The sequence below is a fragment of the Gorilla gorilla genome, chromosome 12 (assembly GCF_029281585.2).
Source record: "Gorilla gorilla gorilla isolate KB3781 chromosome 12, NHGRI_mGorGor1-v2.1_pri, whole genome shotgun sequence".
Lineage (NCBI taxonomy): Eukaryota > Metazoa > Chordata > Mammalia > Primates > Hominidae > Gorilla > Gorilla gorilla.
In genome coordinates, this window is record NC_073236.2 from 34,007,516 (window position 1) to 34,030,261 (window position 22,746).

At 53.2% G+C, this 22,746-nt stretch overlaps 1 protein-coding gene across 2 annotated transcripts; it reads right to left on the reverse strand.

Moving 5' to 3' along the window:
- Positions 1 to 2,759: 2,759 nt before the first annotated feature.
- Positions 2,760 to 18,499, reverse strand: ASTL (astacin like metalloendopeptidase). Of its 2 annotated transcripts, XM_004031414.4 has the most exons (9): positions 18,379 to 18,499; positions 17,575 to 17,700; positions 15,353 to 15,414; positions 13,967 to 14,060; positions 13,425 to 13,542; positions 12,540 to 12,721; positions 10,035 to 10,116; positions 9,795 to 9,949; positions 2,760 to 4,214 (listed from the first exon to the last, which is right to left on the reverse strand). In XM_004031414.4, exons 1-9 carry the CDS (start codon positions 18,431 to 18,433, stop codon positions 3,793 to 3,795), a joined length of 1,296 nt encoding a protein of 431 aa, XP_004031462.3. In that variant the 5' UTR covers positions 18,434 to 18,499; the 3' UTR covers positions 2,760 to 3,792. The 2 variants fall into 2 exon arrangements, with proteins under 2 accessions (XP_004031462.3, XP_063551617.1); XM_063695547.1 differs by lacking the exon at positions 18,379 to 18,499 and having other exon boundaries at positions 2,761 to 4,214; positions 17,575 to 17,770.
- Positions 18,500 to 22,746: the final 4,247 nt, after the last annotated feature.

The following is a 22,746-nucleotide window of genomic DNA, read 5'->3' on the forward strand; positions in this document are numbered from 1 at the left end:
CATCCTCTCTGCATAAAGATCTTGACAAAACCCCAGCTCTGGTGAAACCTAAATCATCCACCCACTGCCTGCCTTTGACCAAGCAGCTGCTCTTTCCGGAGCAAAACACTCTCTGCATCGACTGGCCTCACTCTAAATTCATGACCACAAATCTCCAAACTTCCCTAGTATGCTCACTTTCCCACTTGTTAAAATCGGCATCCCTCCCTCCCTCTCCAACCTCCCAGCCACTCCTCCGCCCCACCATGCTGTGACTCTGCCTGGTACTTAGGGGGAAACAGAAGTCCAGGCAGGAACTCACCCCCACCACGCCCACCTTCATCTGGCCTCAAACTCTCTCTGCTGATTGAAGGGCAAGTCCTCAACCTGTGCCCTAGAGCCCAACCCCTCTCATCTCACCCCAGGATTCCCCCACTTCAGTTATCCCCCTCTTATGGTCACTGCCCCTACTCTACAAAGCCAGCCCCACCCCTTAGAACTGCCCCCCCAGCCCCATCGCCTTTCTGCTGCCTCCCATAGCCACCTTCCCCCCGTGTCTGTATCCAGGCACTGTCGCTGACCCCTCACATTCTCTCCTTAACCCCCGGCAGGCCATCTGCAGACCCTCCACCGAGGGTCTTCTGTGGGTCATGCCCTACTCCACATCACCAAGCACCAGGCTTATTCTGCCCTCTTTCTCAGCAGCACTTGGCACAGCAGCCCTTCCCCTGGAACACTCACAGGGTCTGTGACCGCCTTGAAAGCCACTCCTCTGCAGCCCTTTCTTCTCCCAAACTCTTAAGTCAGAGGTTCTTGCTAAGAGTGGTTCTCTCTCCTCCTCTAAAGGACGTTCGGCAATGTCTGGAATACAGGGAGGGGGCCACTATTGGCATCTGTGGGTAGAAGCCAAAGATGCTGCCAAATGTCCTGCAAGGTTCAGGGCCGTCCCCACAATAAAGAATTACCAGGTACAAAATGCTGAAACGCTGAAATTAAGAAATGCTGCTCTAAATGCAGCAACCCAGCTCAGTCCGGGGATCCTTCCTCTTCCTCTACACGTGTGGCTCCCCTCCAGATTCGACAGCACTCCCCCAGGCACGTCCTGCCCTGCTCTCCCCGCTGAACCCCAGACTCCTTCAGCCCACCTACTCTCTGACCCCTTTGATGTTGCATGGACACCTCAGACCTGACATACCCATTTCCCCCAGCCCTGCCTTGCCCCGAGGTCCTCAGTGCTGGATTCTCAGTGAATGGTGCAGCTCCCACCCAGAGCCTGTGCCCTCACCCCATGCATGAAATCACAAGTGGGGCCACTGTGACCCCTAAACACTCCAAAAGCACCTGCTCCTGTCCATCTCTGTAGCCTCTCTCCCTTGCATAACTTCAGTGGCTTCCCGGCTGTTCTGCTTCCAGCCCATTCTCCAGAATGCATCGAGGACGTTTTAAACCTTAAGTCGGATGTGGCACCATCTTCCTTCAAACCTTCCAGTAGCTGCTGCCTGTTGCTTGTGGAATAAAACCCTCCCCATCTCTGACTTGGCTGTGGGCCCCTCCCCATGCCAGTTACACAGACCCGACATACCTTGCTTTCCCCTGCCTCAGGGCCTTTGCACTGGCTACTCAGGAATTCAGGAAATTCAGTTCCTGAATTTTCACAGGCAGCCTCCTGCCATTTAGGGCTAGGCTGAAATGTCACATCCTCAGAGGGGCCCTTCCTAACCAGCAGCCTAAGGGGGTGCTCCGCTCTGCCATCATTTGCCAATGCCAGATGTTTTCTGGTTTGCTGACTTATTGTCCAACCCTCCCCACCCTGAATAAGCTCCACGAGAAGAGGAACCCACCTTGCTCACTGCTATTCCCAGCAGAACAGAGACTGCCTTCCTGGTATGTTGGATGAGTGAACAAATTGAGCCTACACAGCTGCATGGTCAGTGACTGGGGAGGTGAACAAGCCACAGACCCCTGGGAGGGGATGGCTAGCCACCTGGGCTTGGTTTACACCCCAGGGCCCTGTACCCCTCCCACCACCCAGGCTGGGGCTCAAAGGACTGAACCTTGTCCCTGCGCTCCCCTTAAGCCACCAGGCTCAGACAAGTGGCATCTTCAAGAGAACAAGATCGGAGACCAAGAGACAAATCCCAATGGAGGCTGGTGACGGGTGGCCCGAGAGCCAGGGTCCTCCCTGGGTACGAAGCACAGCACCTCCTTCCACCCAGCAGCAGAGGCCGAGAGGAGTGCAAGCCTCTCTACTGTCCTTGATAAATGGGGCACTGCACGTACTGCCTCTGCCCCAGGGCTGCCTCAAGGTCTCTGCTTGGAAGCCTCACAGCGGGGCTATCCCCTACTCCTAGGGGCATGGCCAGAGCCCCTATCCACTCTACACTCACGCAGACCCCACTCCCCCAGCCAGGAGCAAGAGGAAGAACAGCACCTCCCTGCAGTCCTTCCCTTGTGCTAATGCCTGGAACTGGGCCACTGTTCAGTCTCAGGGTTCATGACTCATGACTGAAACCCAAGGCCGACTGAAGGCAGAGGACACAGTGTCCCCTGAGTGCATCCCCGTGTCCTCAGTGCGGCCCCAGCACGTGACCCTCCAGAAGGCTGGCAAACAGCAACCTCTCCCCAGAACTTGGGAACTCCAAGCTTCAGCCCTGCCCTGCTGCTTCTTGGCCAGGACTCCTGGAGCACTCACTGAAGTCTTTGTCTTCCCTGGGAGGTGGGATAGCCACCTGGGGCCCCAGAGGGCAAGGGGTGTTAAAGGCACACAGGAGGTGGGAAGGTCAGCACAGCACACTCCACTTTATTTCCTCCCCCAACATGTGGGGCTCCTGCCCCTTCTACCCCAAGCAGGGCTTCCTTGACCCTCTGAAAGACCACCAAAACAGTACCCTTGGGGACTGAGGGACCTCTGGCCCAGGCCCACTCATTGGCACCCTGGATGCTTTCTTCATGCCTGGGACAAACCTCACGGGGAAAGCCGGAGCTGGGGCAGAGGAGTAGGGCCTGCCTGGAGGAGGCCAGGCTGGGAGCTGGGGCAGAGGAGGAGAGGGGCTTGCCTGGAGGAGGACAAGCCAGGTAACCCCAGCCCTTTCTCCTTCCAAGGCTGCGCCTGGCTGAGCTCCAGGGAATAGCGGTGTGGGGTGGAGACAACTGAGTCCTCTGTTCAGGGGCCAGCTGAGGTTCCCATTTTGCAATCTGGTGGGGCCCCACTTCTTTCTCTTCTCCCCACTGGCGGCCACACTTGACCTACCACCTTCCTGCTCTGCAGGGGAGTAAGTTGGGCTTTCAAAGCCTCCTGGAGAGAAGGGCTGGAGGCTACACCGCTGTAGAACATTCCCCCACACTTGGGCATGTTGGGTGGGATGGGAGGCTGTTCCCAGGGTCCCAGCCACAGGGCTGCCCTGAGGGAGAGGTAGGGACACCATTAGTCCATGCTGGGGGGCAGGGCCTCAGGCACAGGAGGGATTCCAGGGTTCTGCGGGGCTGGAACCTACTTCTTCCCCACCCCTTCCAGGACCTGTCCCTGGAGAATGTCACCTCCCATTCCCAGCATCCACCAGGGCTGGGGCAAAAGTCAAGAGCAGGCACAGCCAGGCCTGCCTTCCCCTATGGCAGAGCTAGAAGAACCCCTGGCCCTAGGAGCCCTTAGGGGAACACAGTGAAGAGAGACAGGGGAAGAGTCCCAGCCCTCTGAGATGGGGTGGTAGGTTGGGGATGGAAGACAGTGGTGTGGCCCAAAGGAGCCAAGAGGTAGATGACCCAGCTCCACTGGGCAGAGGATGCCCTCCCTACTTGGGGACAGAAGCCACAGGCTTAATCTTCGGACCTCCCCTTGAAATGATTTCTAGGTACACAGCCCCCTGGCAGAGCTGGGCTTCCCTGGACAGGGACTGGCTGGATTCCTGCTTCTGAAGATGGGACTGTGGGCTTGGTGGACACTCCGACCAGCCAGGACTGCTCCTGAGCAACACCGGGGGCACCTGCTCCAGGCCTTGATCTTGGGGAGGAAGCCAGGGTCTGAGGCTGCCTTGCCGAGGCCTCTGCACTGAGCTTTTTCAGGGCAGGGGACTCCCACCCATGTGGGCTCTCCCCAGGCCCTGCAGGAACGGGCTGGCCTCCCGCACTGGAACCACTGGGGTCGGGGCTCCTGGATTCTGCCGACAGTGCCTCCAAAAGCCGCTGCAGAGATAGGGAGGCCGGAGCGGGGCTCCTACCAGTGCTGTGGGCATGGGACCCTGCAACAGAAAAGACAGGAGGTGGAACCTCAGAACTGTAGGATGACATGTGGCCCAGCTGTGCGGACCCAGAGCTGGCTCAGCTCACAGGAGTGGTGCCCACCCATGCCACGGCCTAGTGCCTCCAAGACCCAGATTCCCACACTACCAGAGACCAGGACAATGAAGCCATCCCATCTCTTCCCTGCCTGGCCCCTGAAGTCACCATAAGAATGTCAGGCCACTCAGGCTTCCACCACTGCCCCATTCACACCCGAGACTGCTGGGACACTTAAGTCACCTGACCCAGCACCAAAGCGCCCACCTTCCGGACCCTTCACCCAGGCTGTTCTGCCCGTGGCCATACCCTACCACTTGCCCCGAACCCAAGACCTCCCCTAGAACTGTTCCTGCACTTAATGGCCACATCTAAACCCTGCGCCGTGCCAGGAGGTAGGTTGGGGCTTCCTTGTTCTTCACTGTCATGCCAGACTACAACTGTACCCCACCTCTTTGTGGGCACTCCTCCTCATTCAAGCCCATGTTCTCTGGCTGGCCCCAGCCCCTCAGCACTGCCTCCCATCCCAGTTCCTCCTGCGCACGCAGCGAGGGCTTCACCAGGAGCCTCTTCCCTCAGCTGACCCTGACCAAATCCTCACTCCCACACTTCAACTGGTGACTCTTCTACCAGGCCCTGTTAGCCTCACAGCCCACACCGCCCTCCAGACCTGGTCAGCACCAGGAGCTACCACCACTGCAGCCTGTTCCTGGGGGCCACCCTCCACAGTACCCCCTCCACCTGTGCACACTGAGGTAGCGCGGCTCTGCAGATACTCCCCAGACCCAGCATCATCCTACACCAGCCCTCCCCACTTCAGATCACTCCCACCTACACAGGCTTCACAGCCCCCATGGCAGTCACCCCTCGGAGGTAGCCTCAACCACCTTTCCCTGCCGTCACACCTGCCGCCAGACCCAGCCCTAGAACGCTAGCATCCTCCACCTCTACCAGGTGTCTCCTGCTCTCCAGTCAGCGGAGGCACATCTTCTCCTTTGTTTCCATCCCCTTCTCCCTACCTCTGGTGGCCTCACCTCTCCTTATGTAACAGAGTCCCCAGCATCCATACATCAAGATCCTCCTGCAGACTTGGGTCTATTCCTGTCTTCTTCCTTCCCACTAGATCCAAGGAAATGCCTCAGCTCCCACCATGTGCAGCCTTTTTCCAAACATTCTGGGTGTCCTTTCTCCCCACTATATCCACCCTTCTCCTCCAGCAGGTCATGGTTCCAGCATCTGAATGTACTCCCATGCTCACCATCTTGATAGACCCATCCCTTGACCACAGGCCTTTCCACCACCTCCCAATTCCCTAGTCATGGTAGTCAAACCTCTAGAAAAATTGCATACAAGGCCAAGCATGGTGGCTCACATCTGTAATCCCAGTACTTTGGGAGGCTGAGGCAGGCAGATCACTAGAGTTCGGGAGTTCAAGACCAGCCTGGCCAACATGGTAAAACCCTGTCTCTACTAAAAATACAAAACGTAGCCAGCATGGTGGTGCTCACCTCTAATCCTAGCTACTCGGGAGGCTGAGGTGCACAAGACTCCATCTCAACAAAAGAAATTACGCACAAATTTCTCACCACATCTGTTCTTTAGGGATTTTTTTTTTAGATGTTTAGTACAGTAAAAAAAAGTGTAGGGGAAAGAATGGTGCTGGAACAACTGGCTAGTTACATGAAGAATGAAGTTGAACCCCTTCCTTACACCCTGTTCAAGGGTTCACTCCAAATAGGTCATATACCTAAATGTAAAACCTGAAACTAAGACTTACATGGAAACAGGAGCAAATCTCCATGACCTTGGGTTAGGCAAAGGCATCATAGACATCAAAAACGAGTGACAAAATTGGTCAGTTGGACTTCCAAATTTAAGATGTTAGTGTTCAAAGGACATCATTAAAAAGTGGGAAAAACAAAAAACACAGGATGTGATGAAATATTTAAGGGCAACATCTGATGAGGGACATGTGTCTAGAATATATAAAGAACTCTTACAACTCAGAAGAGACAACCCAATTGAAGAAAAACAGACAGAGGATATGAACATTCTCCAAAGATGCAGATGACCAACAAGCACATTAAAAGATGTTCATCATTAGTTATTAGGGAAATGCAACTCAGAACTACAATGAGATACTACTTCACACTCACTAGGATGGTTCTAACCAAAATGATATATAACAAGTGTCAGCAAGGATGGGAGAAATCGTAACCCTCGTATACCGCTGGTGGGAATAAAAATGGTGCATCCACTTGAAAATATCTTAGGCACGGTGGCTCACACCTGTAATCCCAGCACTTTGGGAGGCCGAGACAGGTAGATCACGAGGTCAGGAGTTCGAGACCAGCCTGACCAACATGGTGAAACCCCATCTCTACTAAAAATACAAAAATTAGCCGGGCATGGTGGCACATACCTGTAGTCCCAGCTACTTGGGAGGCTGAGGCAGGAGAATTGCTTGAACCCTGGAGGTGGAGGTTGTAATGAGGCAAGATTGCGTCATTGCACTCCAGCCTGGGCGACAGAGTGAGACTCCATCTCAAAAAAAAAAAAAAATCTTAGCAGTTAAACATGGAGTTATCGTAGGACCTAGCAATTCCATTCCTAGCTGTATACCCAAAAGAAATGACATGTTGACACAAAATCTTGTACATAAATGACCATAGTAGCTCTATTCATAATAGCTGCAAAGTAAAAACCCAAGTGTCCCTCAACTGGTGACTAAGTATGGCATATCTATCCAACGGAATGTTATTCAGCAATGTTATTGATACATGCTACAACATGGATGAACCTTGAAAACATTAAGAAGCCAGACACAAGAGGCTATGTGTTATGATTCCACTTATGGGAAATGTCTAGGCAAATCCGGAGAAGCAAAGTAGGTTAGTGATTACCTGGGGCTGGGGGCAGAAGCAGGTAGTGAGGGGAGGGAGAGGGCATTTGCATGCAATGCCCTAGATGACCTACTCCTAGATGACCTAGGAGTAGAATCTGGGTCAGGGGTTATGTACACTTCAACCTTCCAGGATGTCAAATTGTTTTCCAAAGTGGTTGCAGCCACTCATATTCCTATCAGTAGGGTCTAGCATTTCCATTCATCACTCTATATCCTTAACAGTATTTGGTATTATTGGGCTTTAAAGTGTCTAGTTTAGTGGCTATAGAATGGTATTGTAGACTTCATTTGCATTTCCTCAATTACTGAGGCTGAACATCTTTAGTGTTTTTCCCATTTGGTCTCTGAGATGTCTGTTAAGTCTCTTCCCATTTTTCTATTTGATTTTTTTCTTTGCGACAGAGTCTGGCTCTGTTACCCAGACTGGAGTGCAGTGGCACGATCTTGGCTCACTGCAACCTTCGCCTCCCAGGTTCAAGTGATTCTCCTGCCTCAGCCTCCCTGAGTAGGTGGGACCACAGGTGCACACCACTATCCCACTAATTTTTGTTATTTTTTTTAAGAGACGGGGTCTTACTATATGTTGTCCAGGCTGGTCTTGAACTCCTAAGCTCAAGCGATCCACCCACCTCAGCCTCCCAAAGTGCTGTGATTATAGGCATGAGCCATCACACTCAGCTGGTTTGTTCTTATATTAATGTGTAGTTCTTTATGTATTTTGTATACAAATTATGTGTTCCAAAAAAATATATTGGGGCCAGGCACAGTGGCTCACACCTGTAATCCCAGCACTTTGGGAAGCTGAGGCAGGGGGATCACCTGAGGTCAAGAGCTCAAGACCAGCCTAGCCAACATGGTGAAACCCCATCTCTACTAAAAATACAAAATTAGCCGGGCGTGGTGGTGCGTGACTGTAATCCCAGCTACAAGGGAGGCTGACGCAGGAGAATCACTTGAACCCGGGAGGCAGAAGTTGCAGTGAGCCAAGATCGTGCCATTGCACTCCAGCCTGGGCAAAAAGAGTGAAACTGTCTCAAAAAAAAAAAAAAAAAAAAAAAAGTCTTTATTTGTAACCTATATTTTCACTTTCTTTTTGGTGCCTTTGGACAAAGTTATAATTAATGTAGTTGAATTTATGAATCTTTCTAGTTTTACAATTAGTGCTGTATCTCATTTAAGTGATCCTTCCCTATCCCAAGGTCATGAAGAGATCTTACTATATATTTTTTTTCTAAACGTGTTAAAGTTTTTATTACATGTGTCTTTCATGCATCCAGAGTTATTTGCGCATGATATGAGTTAGGGATTTTTAAGTAGATGCTAAATGGCTCTAAGACAACTAAGTAACTTAACTGTCCTTCCCTAGTGACCATCAATGGCCCTTCATCAAGGCTCTGCTTCTTAATGGAATCTGTTTCTAAATTTGATTCTGTTCCAGCAGGCAATTGTCTAGCCTTGCTCCAGTGCTATGCATTTATGTAAAGACGTTTCATGAACTAGATGACTAACATCTGCTAGGGCAAGTCTTTTTAGTTTTTCCTTCAGGGATGTCTTGGCTATTATTGACCTTTCATGTTCTCATATAAAAACTTTATAATCACCCTGTCAATCGGGAGGCCAAGGCAGGCGTATTACTTGAGGTCAGGAGTTCAAGACCAGCCTGGCCAACATGGTGAAACCCTGTCCCCACTAAAAATACAAAAATTAGTTGGGTGTGGTGGCATGCACCTGTAAGCCCAGCTGCTCAGGAGATTGAGGCACAAGAATCACTTGAACCACGGAGGCAGAGACTGCAGTGAGCCGAGATTGTGCTGCTGCACTCCAGCCTGGGTGACAGAGTGAGACTCCATCTTTTAAAAAAAAAAAAGAAAAAAAAAATCACTCTGTCAAGATCAAACTTATTTTGAGTGGGAATTTATAGATTAATTTGGGAAGACTGAATTTTTATAACATTGCCTTCCTTTCAATAACAGATTTGTCTATATTTAAGTATTATTTAACGATTTTAATAAAGGTTCATTTTTCCTCAAACGTTTGATACAGCTGTCAGATTTATTCCTTGGGACCTTTATGATTGCTATTATAATGGTATGTTTACTAACAATTGTGTTTTCTAGCTGGGTGTACAGAAATATGATTTTTATATTAACTGTATTTACCTTTTCTAATTCTTATTAGTTCTAATAACTTGTTTATAGATTGTTGCTTTCAATACAGGTAATCATCTATTATGAACGATTTTTTTGCTTCCTTTCCAATCCTTGGACCTTTAGTTTCTTTGGCTCTACCTCGGTGCCCAGGACCTCCACTGCCACACAATGTGGAGTAGATGGGACAATGGTGGGAAAACTTGTCTTGGTCCCAGTTTTAATGTTTTACCCTTAACTTTTGTTCTAGGTTTTTGGTAGATGTTTATTATCTAGGCTAAGCAAGTGAGCCCTATTCCTCTTTGGTTACAGTTGAGTCATAGTGAGTGTTAACTTTCCTCAAGTGCTTGTTCTGCGTCGTTGTGGCAAGCCCCCGTGATCTCACCCTGCTCCCCCTGCAACCTCATCTCCCTCCTTGTCACCCTCCCTGACACCATTAGAGCACAGGCGCCTTCTCCAGGTTCAAGTCACCTTCCTGCCACGCCACTCACCTCTCCCACGGGGCCTGGGGCCACTTGGGCTGCAGCCGTAGAGTTTGAGGACCCGGGTGATGTCCGAGGCACTCAGGTTCCATCGCTGGCCGATGTGGACACTGGGGGCCCAAAGTGGTGTGATGGTGGGCAGCCCACGCCGGCTGAAGGCGAGCCTGGAACCCAGCGGGAGACCCCTGAGTCCAGATCACCACGGGAGAGGCTGGGGGAAGCAGAGGGAGAAGAAGGCAGGGTCCTCACCTCCCATAGTGCATCACAGAGGAGTAGTCATAGGGCGTCAGCATGTTGCTGCTCCGAGACTTGATGAAGTTGATTTCAAAGCCTAAAAATACAAAAACAATACAACTTACTGACATATAAAGAGGGCAGGCAAGAAAGGGCAGTCAATGGCTGGGAGAGTCTTCTGGGAGCTCATAACTCACCCAAGCTGAGGGGCTGAGCCCACAGCCACCATGCTGCTTCTGGTACCAGTCCCACTTTCCCAGCCCTGGGAGGATCCCCAACCTGTACTAGTTGAGGTAGAGGCACAGGGACCCCATGGCTGGCCAACCATCACCTCCTAGCTGTTCCCTCCACTTATCCTTCCTCCTTGCATATTCACCCTGCACGGGGCTGGTCTCTGCATAAGCCACAGCTGCCACGGGTCCCACAGCTGCCACGGGTCCCACAGCTGCCACGGGTCACACACTGCTCAGGGTCTCAGATGTCCCTCCCACCCCAGATGAAATGTCTATTCCTTGACCCAGCTTTAAAAAGCTGCCACCCTGTCATCTGCAGTGGTGATGCCCTAGTCCCCAGTCACAGGCCCACCTGTTCTTCCTGTGTCAGGCCACAACACTTCCCCAGATTTGGAGCCCATCTTCCCCTCACTCAGGTCCCCCAGGCCTTCAGAGGGATTGCTCCCCCAATCCTCCCAAATCCAGCCAGCCAGCCACGCATACACGCCACCTCGGTCACAGCAGCTTCCTCTCCATGGAGCAAATGAGCGCTCCAGCACCTTCATACCCCACCACCTGCCTAACATAGCTGCCTCTTGAGCTCTTACTTCTTTTTAAAAATTCATTAAACATACTTTTGAATAAGTAGTATATTCATTTGGTTCAAAAGTCAAGTATTGAGATGTAGTAAAAGTCTGTTCCATCCGCTGCTTCCTGAGTTCCCACCTCCCCGCCCCACAACAGTTAATTACTGTTATTAATGTGTCTGCCCTGGCAGTTTCTGTACATGTTAACCTAATGAGAACATATTAACCTAAATGAGAACAAATATGTTCTCATTTTTTCCACTGGGGAACCCGTGTTTTAGCCTGTTTTATCATTAGGAATAATTATTGGTGCTGTTTTCCAACTCAATTTCTGCTTTTACCTTTTGAAACTCCCTCATGCTTTCATTTAACTTGGGTTGACATGCTCAATTTGTTCTGTTTACTGATACGTAAGTCTACACATTTTCTCTGAGCATTGCTTTAGCTGCGAACCATTGGCTTTTCTATAGTCTTTCATGATTTTTTTTTAGAATTGCTGTACTTTAACTCCAGAGCTGAAAGAAAGTTTTGTTGTTTTTTTCAATTTCTGAATAGGAGAAGCTTTTGGTTTTGATGTATCGGTTTCTATTTTATATCATGATCAGAATGTTTACATTGTATCTACTTTCAGAGTTGCAGGTTTTCATGGCATTTCATGGTATATCATAAAATTATCAGGGTAAACTTTCACAACTGTTCCACGAGCATTGGGAAGGATCAGTCTGTTTTCAGGGTACAGAGTCACTTGTCACCCCCCTCACAACCTCCCCAGCCTGGTATGATTCAATATCCATCCCCTCCACCTTTGTGAGGTGCTACCCACGTGCCCCGTCACCCCTTTCTCTGTGACTCGTGTTTGCTGAGAGCCACTGAGAAAGCGGTGTTTGGGGCCTTGGAAGGTCCTTGGGCCCAGGCAGCTTCCCTGGCTGCCTCACCTGGCTAACATGACAGCACTGAAAGGTCTCGTGCTGGACGCCCTCCACCTGTGGTAGGCCTTCCTGCTCCAACCCCTAAGCCAGACTCCCACCCAAACCTCCTCTGGCCCTCCCTCGTGGGGCTCTTCCTGCCTCCTGAACCAGACCATCAAGCCCACAATGGGAGAGACCCCACCATCACCAGGATCTGATCCCCGGCGCCACACAGCCGCTGCCAGCACAGGAACCACAGCCCACCTGCCTCCAGCCTCCACTCTCCCATGGCCACAGTCTATGTTCCTTCTGCCTGCTCACTGGCACCACTGGCACATGTCCCAGCCCCACAGTGCTGCCCTCAGCCCGTGGCCCAGCACTTGGCTTGTGCAGCCTGCTACCTTGGGGTCCCACTTTGGCTCAGCTCCCCAAGCTGGCACACGGCCCCAGCCCATGGTGGTGGTATCTGGTACATGAGACCGCTGCTAGAGTACTCAACAAGCAGGTATCATGGGCACTGCCTGCCCCATCGCCAGGGAGACGACAGCGTCAGGGATGAGAAGCGAGACAAAGCAGGTGGTGGCGCCCTAGCTAAGGCACAACTACAGGTGGGCGGAGGAAGGCCTGGGGCCCAGAGCAGCAGTTGGACCACCTCCAGGTCCCAGACAGAAGCGAGACCCCCACCTTCCCCACAGGAAGCAGGCAGGTGATGGGGAGGATGGATAGCCTCACCCATGGGGACCAGGCGACTTGGGCCCAAGCCGTGCTGTTCTCTCCCCGGCACCAGCCTGTCCTGCGTGTGGCCTGGCTCACCTGGGAGGATCTCGTTCCAGTTGACACGGATATAGCGGTCCCGGTCGGCCCGCGTGTGCTCGTGCCAGAAGCCCAGCACATGCATGAGCTCATGAAGGACAATGCCCCGGCCCTTCTGGAGACAAGTGGGCGCCAGGGAGACCACCTGCATCCCTCCACTGCGCCCCACACTCGAGAAGCACCTGCAGGGTGATGAGAGCAAGCGGGGTAAGTGCCAGCCCAGATCCCTCCAGACATACAGACCTGGGCTCTCCCTCCCCACACAACACAAGATAGACAAACTCCCAACAGGCAGGCCCCACTCTGGGCTCTAGTCTCAGGTTCACCATTCTCCAGGCCCCTTTACTGCCTGGACTTCTGTGAAATGGCCATACCGGACCCCCATCACCAGCCTGGGCTGCAGGGAGGCGGCAGAAACTGATATATGAACGCAGAGGACAGAAGCAGCTCACTAAGTGAGCACACCCTCCTGGTCAGCCCTAAGCCAAGGCTTTCACACAAATTGCCTCAGGCCCCTGACAAGCTAGGAAGCAGGTATCGCCACCACTCGCACCCCAGAGGGGACAGAAGAGGCTCAGAAGTTAGGGGACTTGCCAGGACTCAGTGACTCACGCACTGTCTGCCCCGCAAAACCTCCTCTCCTCACCACCTCATGGAGTCCCCCGGGAGAGGAGGGCTTTGTAAATGGAGGGTCTAGCACCGTTCCCATCCCTTTCCCACATTCCGCCCTGGAGGTCCAGCTCACACTGGGCAGACCCCTCAGGGTGGGCAGGGAGACTGAGCCCTGGAGGATGGGCCCAGGAATACATTTTAGACAATGGCCAAGTTAATTCCGGGCTGAACGCAGAAGCGAGCTGAGATACGCATCCTGGCCCCGGCACTTACCCATACATGGGGATGATGGAAATGAAGTCTCTCTGGCCCTGATAGGCGACAAACCTGATGCACGTGGAACGTTCAAACTCCGCAAGAGCCTCCAGGATGACCTGGCGGCTGGGCTCATCTGGAAGACACCACCTGGCTGAGCCCCCAGAGCCCTGGTGGTCTTTGAGCTCTACCTGAGGGTCTGGGAGCAGAGCTCTGAACTCACTCTCCCAAAATAGCATCAAGAAAGGGCAGCTTAGTGGTGCCAGGAAGAAGCTGGGCCCCAGACAGACCCTGGCTGTGTGGCCTTGGGTAGGTCACTGTCCACTGCACCGCATGGTCTCAAGGGGAACCAGATCCCCCCTCGACATACCTTCCCATCAGATTTTAACCCTCCCTACTCGGGAGACCTTCAGCAACAGAAGGGCATCTGTGGACAGGTTCTTCGGGTGGGGAGGTGGAAGGGATGTGATGGTGTAAGAGGAAAAGGGAAGAGAGGAACACCTCTGCCACATTAGGAAGAAGGGGCTGAGGCAGGGAGGGAGCCCGCCATGCTCACTCACCGTACTTGCTGGAGAGCAGGAAGGGGACCTCCACCACACCACCACCACCCGTGGGCCACTTGTTGCTGGTTGCTGACAGCAGTCGGAAGGGACTCTGAGGAGAGAGCAGCAGTTCAACCCCTGGGGACAGAGGCCACCCAAGCTTTGTGCCCCAAGGGTACCACACCCCAGGGCACCAGAACCCCAAAGATGTGGGAGTCAGGACCTGTGTGCATGGGAATGGGGGACCATTAGAGATGGGACAGAGCTGTGGAAGGCAAGGGGCCAGCTACATGAACCTTGATGCACAAGACAGTCCCTTGGCCTATGATGAAAGAATTTCAATCTCAAGCAAACAAGAGGTTAGTCCCTGAGGATGTTGGCTAGGAGGCCCAGCACCCCAGGGTGCCCTGAATCAGAAGGGCTTGGGCCAGCAGCCCCACCCCAGCATGTTGACAGTGCCCCTTCCAGAGGGGAACAGCCACCAGGCTTCCCTGAACGTGGGACGATCATGGGAACAGAGCCATAAGGAGTGAAAGTGAGGCAGCACCCTGGCCTCGGCTGCTTACTTCTGCTTTCCAGCAACCAGAGCCCTTCGGTGCCCAGGCTCCACAGCACCCCAGCGTGCCTGTGCCATCAGCTGCAGGCATTTGATTCTGCTCCGGGTGGTCGCACACCACCTGCCTGAGCACTCACTGCATAACCCGGAGGGTCTGCCCTGCCCCTGGAATTCCCGGGCAGCCTTGGGCCAGCCTCTGGCTCTCCTGCCCAGCCAGAGGCTGTGCCATCAGTGGCGGCCTCCAACAGGACAGTCTTGCCTTCCCCTGGGTCACTGTCCTATTCAGGAGACTTCTGCCATTCGCAGTTGCCTGAAACACATGGCTGCCGTCCTGGGCACAGTGTTCCCTTTTCTGTTAGCAAGGCGCCCCAATCCCCAGCAACCTTCTCCCTTCAGATGCGGCCCCTCAACCACAGCCAAGATGGTCAGGCTCAACATCACTCCTTGTTCCACCATCCCTAGGTCGCCACTGCCACCAGGCCCTTTATCCACCACTGGCCACTCTGCCAACCCTTGCTCCTCTCTTCCTTTATCTGAGCACCTCCCGAGTGCTGAGCACCTCCCCTGGGCAGGGTACCAAGCTGGATCAAGTGTTCAAACCTCCTCCTTCAGGAAGCCCTCTCAAGCTGACTGTGCCAGCACTTCAGATACCAGCCTTCCTTAGCATTCAGGCTGGCTTATTCCTATTTCCTAACAGAACAGTCGCTCCGACCTTGACAAAAAGAGGCATCTACCAAGCTATGTATGTCCCTCACACATCAGGCCCCATGGCATCCAGGGTGGGCTCAGAGGGCCTGTTGCCAGCTGTGGGCTTATCCGCACCCACACACGTCAGTGTGTGCACTCACCGGCCGGACGATGTCCCCCTCGATGAGGAAGCTGCTCTCTGGGGTTTCTTCCGGGATGAGCCCTGGGAAAGGAAGAAGGACGTGTTGGCCCATGTCCCCCAGAACACTGACTCGTGGGACAGGCCAAGCAAGTCCCTACTTACTTAAGTCTATTCTTGTGTATTTCCTAGTGGATTGTTACCTTTATAAGTTCTTAAATAGCCTGATAAAAGTATAGGTCATCGCTCTCCGAGCCTGGGTGTTTAATTAAGTCATTAGTTGATGTTTGAGAATGTCAGCCACCCTGTGCGGACTGTCTGCAGGTGTGAGGGGCTGGGGGACAAAGACAAAGGAGACTGAGGCTTGGGGTCTGTCCCTCTCCTGACTGTGGAGCTAGAGGTTCCCTGAGCACCAAGCCTGCGTGGCCTCAGGGAAGTCACACAGTCCCTGAGTGTGCAAGGCGTCTCGGCTGGACTGCATCCTTCCCCTGCTCAAACACAGCCCGTGACCCACGCAATCCAGTCCCAAGCCCGGGTCCCTGCTCTCAAGAAGCAGCAGCTTCTTCCAGCCTGAGCCGCACTCCTCAGAACAGGCCCTGGGGTCTCCCGCCCACCTCATCCCCCATCTATTCCCCACCCATCTGTTATATTCAGGCCCCTTGAGGTGGCAATTTTGTTCCACAAATTTGCTCCACCATCAGAGGCAGGCAAATACCGGCTCTCGCAAGCCCCTCTCCCCTCTTAGACCCTCTGCTTCTTGTCTCTCCCTGAGCCGGGTCTCCCACAAGTGACTCACAGGGGGAGTGAGGGAAGCAGGAGAGAAGGCAGGGAAGAACCCAGGCACAGCCTCAGCCAGATCCCATGGGCGCTCCAGACCACAAATGACACCGCTGACTTGTACCACCTTTAGGCAGGAGCCAGACTCCTGTCCCTTAGAAGTCACAGTAGGCCACCTCGGGCAGACAAGGGAGTAGCCCCCAGGCATCTCTGGCTGAGGCAGCTCCTTCTGGCCAAGGGCCAGTTTTGGGAGGCAGACAGCTGTGCAGCATTAGCCATATTCACAGTGGCTGGAGATGGGCAGGTGCTTCCCAGGAAAGCACTGGGTAAGGCACGGGCAGCCCTTATGAGACAGCCTCACTGTAGGTGATAGGATAGTTGTTGGGGTCACCAGCATTTGGGAGTTTTCTCCATTGGTTCTGGTTACCTGCAGACCACTCACGGTGATCCAGGGGTGGGATGGTGCCTGGGGCTCAAGGCTCAGCTGGTGCTGGGCTCCCAAGTCAGCTCACAGAGGAAGAAGGGGGCAGATCACACAGTGGCTACCACATCTGGTAGGATCTCACCCACCCTTAGGGCAAGGTTGTCCCCTGTTCAGCCCCATTGCTTCAACCCTGAGTGCTTCAGCCCTCATTGCTCCAACATCTGAACTCCAGTCTCCATTTCGACTGGCTTTGTTCAGGCTATTTATACACCCTCATTCCTCAGCTGACATCCCCAGACAGCAAGACCCTGAGCCTGACTTTTGTTTTTTGTTTTTTGTGAGATGCTCTGTCGCCCAGGCTGGAGTGCAGTGGCGCGATCTCAGCTCACTGCAAGCTCCGCCTCCCAGGTTCATGCCATTCTCCTGCCTTAGCCTCCTGAGTAGCTGGGACTACAGGCGCCCGCCACCACGCCCGGCTAATTTTTGTATTTTTGGTGGGGACGGGGTTTCACTGTGTTAGCCAGGATGGTCTCGATCTCCTGACCTCATGATCCGCCCGCCTCAGCCTCCCAAAGTGCTGGGACTACAGGCGAGAGCCACCGCGCCCAGCTGAGTTTCAGACTTCTTAATCACACCTGCTGACAGTCCTGCACAGGGTGGCTGACAATCTCAAACGACGACTAACCACTTAGCTCCACACCCAGGCCATTTAAGAGCTTAGTTTTTCTTATAAAAGTAACAATCCACTAAGAAAGATACAAAAAGAAAAAGTAGGCTTAAGCAATTGCCCATAGAATTTCCACCCATTCACACCTGTAGTCCCAGCTGCTCGGGAGGCAGAGGTAGGAAGATCACTTAAGGCCAGGAGTTCAAGACCAGCCGGGGCAACATAGCAACACCACTCCGTCTCTTAAAAACCACTTAGAGCCCAGAGTAAGCTGGTCCATTTCCTCCCAGGCTCTGCATTTCTGAGTGTTCAGTGTGGTTTTCACACTACATAACGTCGTGCCCCTCCAGGCCGTGAGAAGATGTAGTGCCCTCACCTTGGTTAATTGCAGGAATGTCCTTGTCCCCGGAGGCCTGGGTTCCCTCAGGGGTGAGGCCATCTGGGAAGCTGGTACCACAGGCTCCTGCGCAGCTGGAGGCCAGGGGTGCTCCTAGGATCACACCTGGTCCAGACAGACAGGGGCATACACAGATGCCTGGAGCACCCACCGGTGAGACCAGACAGCAGGACATGGGGTGGGTGTGGGGGATCAGACTGTAAGACTCAGTCCCTAGGAAGATTAGGCTCCAGCACAAAGCCAAGGAGCCTTCCCAACCTCCCTGCTCAACCCCAACTGGTGCCAAGGTCTAGATGACCTCAGGGAAGGAGCTCCCTTAGGGGGACCAAAAGGGCACATGCCCCACCTATGAGGTAGAAGAGGGGCAGGAAGGAAGGAGGCAGGACAGACCTTGGGTTCTGACGCCCGTGACGGGCAGGGCCAGCCTCAGACCCCACCTTATGACTCTCTCTCAGCCCAGGCTCTTGGACAATGGGCTCAGCCTGGATGACTCCCTGCCTGACCAGGCTGGAGTGGGGACTTACAGCCTACCCCCACCCCAAGACAAGTAGGCCTGGGGCACAATACCTATCTTCTGCCAGGCAGGCCCTCTGCTTCCAGGGCCTTCAGGAGGCCTCCCCTTGGCCCCCAGGAGCTGACTTCTAGAATAACCCTGGAGAGCTCTGTGCTCTGAGCTACTGAGCTCAGCTACAATCCCTGCAGGCTCCAGCCACAACCTTCTAGCCTCTCCCCAGCTTTCTCCAGGCTGGAGCCAGCAGCAGGAGGGACAGGCAGCCAGCTTACCTGGCAAGGAGAGCAGACCCAGCACCCAAGGCCAGAGACCCCCTACACCCTCCATGGTAGAGCCCTGCTGCCCCTTCAGCAAACAAGACTAAGCCCCAGCAAGACACAGTAACCTAATTGCAGAACTGGCACCACCACCACCTCTTAAATAGCAGCTGCTCCACCTCCCACCTTGCTCCCCTCAACCGCCTCCACCTGCAGCCCCGCCCCAACCACCTCCACCTGCAGCCCCGCCCCAACCACCTCCACCTGCAGCCCCGCCCCAACCACCTCCACCTGCAGCCCCGCCCCAACCACCTCCACCTGCAGCCCCGCCCCAACCACCTCCACCTGCAGCCCCGCCCCAACCACCTCCACCTGCAGCCCCGCCCCAATCACCTCCACCTGCAGCCCCGCCCCAATCACCTCCACCTGCAGCCCCGCCCCAACCAGCTCTACCGGCAGCCCCACCCAAACCAGGTCTACTGGCAGCCCCTCCGATGCCTACCTGTGGTTCCCACCCCAGCCCAGTCCCCTTCCTGGCTGTAGCGGGTGAAAGACAGGAGGGGCCCGCTTGGGAGTGTGGCTCTTCTGAGGTTCCTTCCTGCCTCCAGGGGGCAGAGAAACATCGCAGAAAGTTGCTCCAGGCCTAGCTGAGGCCCCAGCCCAGGTATAGACCTATTCCTCCAGCGAGGGAGACCCCCTTTCCTACCCCGGCCTGTGCTTAGACATGGGGAAAGCTGCCTGAGACCCTGGGGCGCCCCCCGTGTATCTCCGGAAGGAGGAAAAGGTCACTGCACTTTCACAAGCTTTTATTTTAGTACACATATAGAAAAGTTCACTATCACAAGCACAGGGCTCCAGGAAATTTTACAAACTGAACAGTGTGCAGCACCCTAGAAAGCCTGCCATGTGGGAAAGGTGGAACCCCCAGATGCCCAGAGCCTCGCAGGGAGTCCACCCCCTAATCCCACAGCAGCTGGCATGATCAGTCAGTATTTATTCCCATTTCACAGATTTGGAAATTTAAACTCCTTACCTATATCCCCCCTCCTCCATACCCCTGAGCCCCAGAGCCAGGTCACTCAGGGCCCCACCTGGATTGAAATCCCAGAGGCGGAGCATGTCAGCGCTGGGCAGCATTTGGGGACACTCCCACAGTCACCTGCACCCAGTGAAGGGAAGCGACAGAGCCAAGAAGAATAGCTATTGTCCACGAGGACCTTTCAGCATTCCCACTGTGCCTGGAATCCAGAGCTTCTCCAAAGATAGGAATCAGAATCACAGGGAGACCATGATGGAGGCAGACGCCCTGCTGCCAGGGCAGGGTATTGACAGATGTCAGGATACACACCATGGATATGCTAGTTAGCTTGTTGTGGTCATCGTTTTACAAGGTATGCATATGTCAAAACATCACGTTGTACACTTAAACATATACTACTTTCATTTGTCAATTATGCCTCAGTAAACCTAGAAAAAATAAGTAAAATAAAGAATAGGACCCATCAAAAAACAAATGCACAAGGCTGACCACTTAAGATGAGTGTTCAGGAGGGCTCGGTGGCTCACGCCTATAATCCCAGAACTTTGGGAGGCCGAGGCAGGTGGATCACGAGGTCAGGAATTCAAGACCAGATTGGCCAACATGGTGAAACCCCACCTCTACTAAAAGAATACAAAAATTAGCTGGGCACAGTGGCGGGCACCTGTAATCCCAGCTACTCGGGAGGCTGAGGCAGGTGAATCGCTTGAACCCAGAGGTGGAGTTTGCAGTGAGCCGAAATCGCGCCACTGCACTCTAGCCCGGGGGACAGAGTGAGACTCCATCTCAAAAAAAAAAGATGAATGTTCAGTAAAAAAAAATAAAGTAGACCGGGCGTGGTGGCTCATGCCTGTAATCCCAGTATTTTGGGAGGCCGAGGCAGGCAGATCACTTGAGGTCAGGAGTTCAAGACCAGCCTGGCCAACACGGTGAAACCCCAACTCTACTAAAAATACAAAAATTAGCCGGAAATCCCTTGAACTCAGGAGGCAGAGGTTGCAGTGAGCCGAGATTGTGCCACTGCACTCCAGCCTGGGCAACAGAGTGAGACTCTGTCTCAAAAAACAAAAGAATTAAAATAATGATAAGAAATAATCACCCTGCTTGGGGAGAGAAACAGAGTCTTTATTAGGACATGCAGTTGGTCTGAGGATATTTTGCTGAGCGAAACAAGCCAGTCACAAAAAGACAAATCCTGCATGCTTCTACCTCCAAGAGGTGTCTAGAGTAGCCCAGTGCACAGGGACGGAAAGTGGAACGGAGCTCACCAGGGGCTGGGGACTGGGGAGGGGAGTTATCATTTAATAGGTATAGGATTTCAGGTTCGCAAGATGAAAAAGCTCTGGATATCTGTGCACAACGATGTGAATACACTTTACTAAACACTTGATAATGGTAAAGATGACCAATTTTATGTTGCATTTTTTACCACAATTAAAAGTTTAAAAATTTAATAAATAGGAAAGAAGGAAAGGAGGAAAAGAGAGAGAAAGAGAAGGGCAGTTTGCTAGATGACAAGCTATAAAAAGTACGGGAAAGGGAGGAGAGGGGATTGGGGCTGGGTAGGGTAAGATGGGGTAGGGCCAAGGGTGGGGGGTGGTCAGAGGCCTCAGCCACCAGTGCAGCTGTGTGTGAGATGAGGCTGTGTGGTGTGAAGTCCCCTATGACTTAGAGCCCCAGATGTCCCCCACCCACCCAAGCTGGGTATGGGGGTACAAGTGGGTCCCAACAGATGCCCACTCAGCTCCTAAGGAAGGCAGAATAGCAACCCCGGCTCTGCCCAGTTCACACTGGAATGGCTCACCCCACCCCTCAGACAGCAGTGGGAACAAGAATCACCTTTCATTCGGCCTCACAGAGTGAGCACCCACCTGTGCCAGGCTCCAGGCACAAGGCTGAGTGGACCCCAGGCCCAGCCGTTATGAGTGTCCATCCTGGTCCAGATGCACACCTCGCATGTGCACACCGGCACATCAGATCAACCTCACTCCTAGGGCCGTAGTTAGCTAACATTTTCAGAGCGCCTACTATGAGCAGGCACTACATGGATTGACTTGTGTAAGTCTACATCCTCAGAGGTGGGGGCTAACAATGAAACTCCATTTTACAGACAAGAAAACTGTATACAGCAAGGTGAAGCAAAACCAGCCCCCGGACTGTCAAACTACACTGCCCCCTGCCCCACAAGCACACCCTCCCAGGCATTCAGAATGCCATAAGACAGCAGTTCCCAAACTTTGTGGCACCAGGGACTGGTTTTTGTTTGTTCCTCTGTTTGAGATGGAGTTTCACTCTTGATGCTCAGGCTGGAGTGCAATGGTGCAATCTTGGCTCACTGCAACCTCCACCTCCCAGGTTCAAGCAATTCTCCTCCTCAGACTCCCAAGTAGCTGGGATAACAGGCACCCGCCACCATGCCTGGCTAATTTTTGTATTTTTAGTAGAGGCGGGGTTTCACTATGTTGGCCAGGCTGGTCCCGAACTCCTGACCTCAGTTGATCCACCCATCTCGGCCTCCCAAAGTGCTGGGATTAGAGGCATAAGCCACCATGACTGGCCCAGGATGGTGAGGGGGATGGTTTCTAGGTGATTCAAGTGCATTACATTTATTGTGCACTTTATTTCTATCATTACATTGTAATCTACAATGAAATAATTTTATACAACTCACCATAATGTAGAATCAGTGGGAGCCCAGAGCTTGTTTTCCTGCGACTAGACGGTCCCATCTGGGAGTGATGGGAGACAGTGACAGATCATCAGGCATTAGTTAGAGTTTCATAAGGAGCATACATCCTATATCCCTCCAATGCAGTTCACAACAGGGTTCAAGCTCCTATGAGAATCTAATGCCACCGCTGATCTGATAGGAGGCGGAGCTCAGGCAGTAATGCTAGCAATGGGGTGCGGCTGTAATACTGATGAAGCTGCTCACCTCCGGCTGTGCAGCCCAGTTCCTAACAGACCACGGACAGATCCTTAGAGGTAGCACTGTGCAGAGGCAACCCTTGGCTGGATGACACTCCAAATGGCCGAGTGTCCCAGTGAGCCTGAAGCAGGACTGGCTCCCGCACAACCATTTCCAAAGGCCTCAGCACCCCTGCTCACAGGCAGATCACAGCACCCCCTCCCGGCAGCGTCGGCAGGTACCCCTTGGCTTCTGGCGCGGGCGGGGCCCTGGTCTCAGGTCTCCACTGAACCTTAGTCCTATGCTGGGCCCGTAACTGGAAGCTCGACCAAGATGTCCTAGTTGGGTGGGTGTGCAGAGCAATGAATCCCATCCCTGGTGACAGGTCCTCTGCACCAGACACGGGGCCACATGCCTTTGGGGGACATGAAGGAGC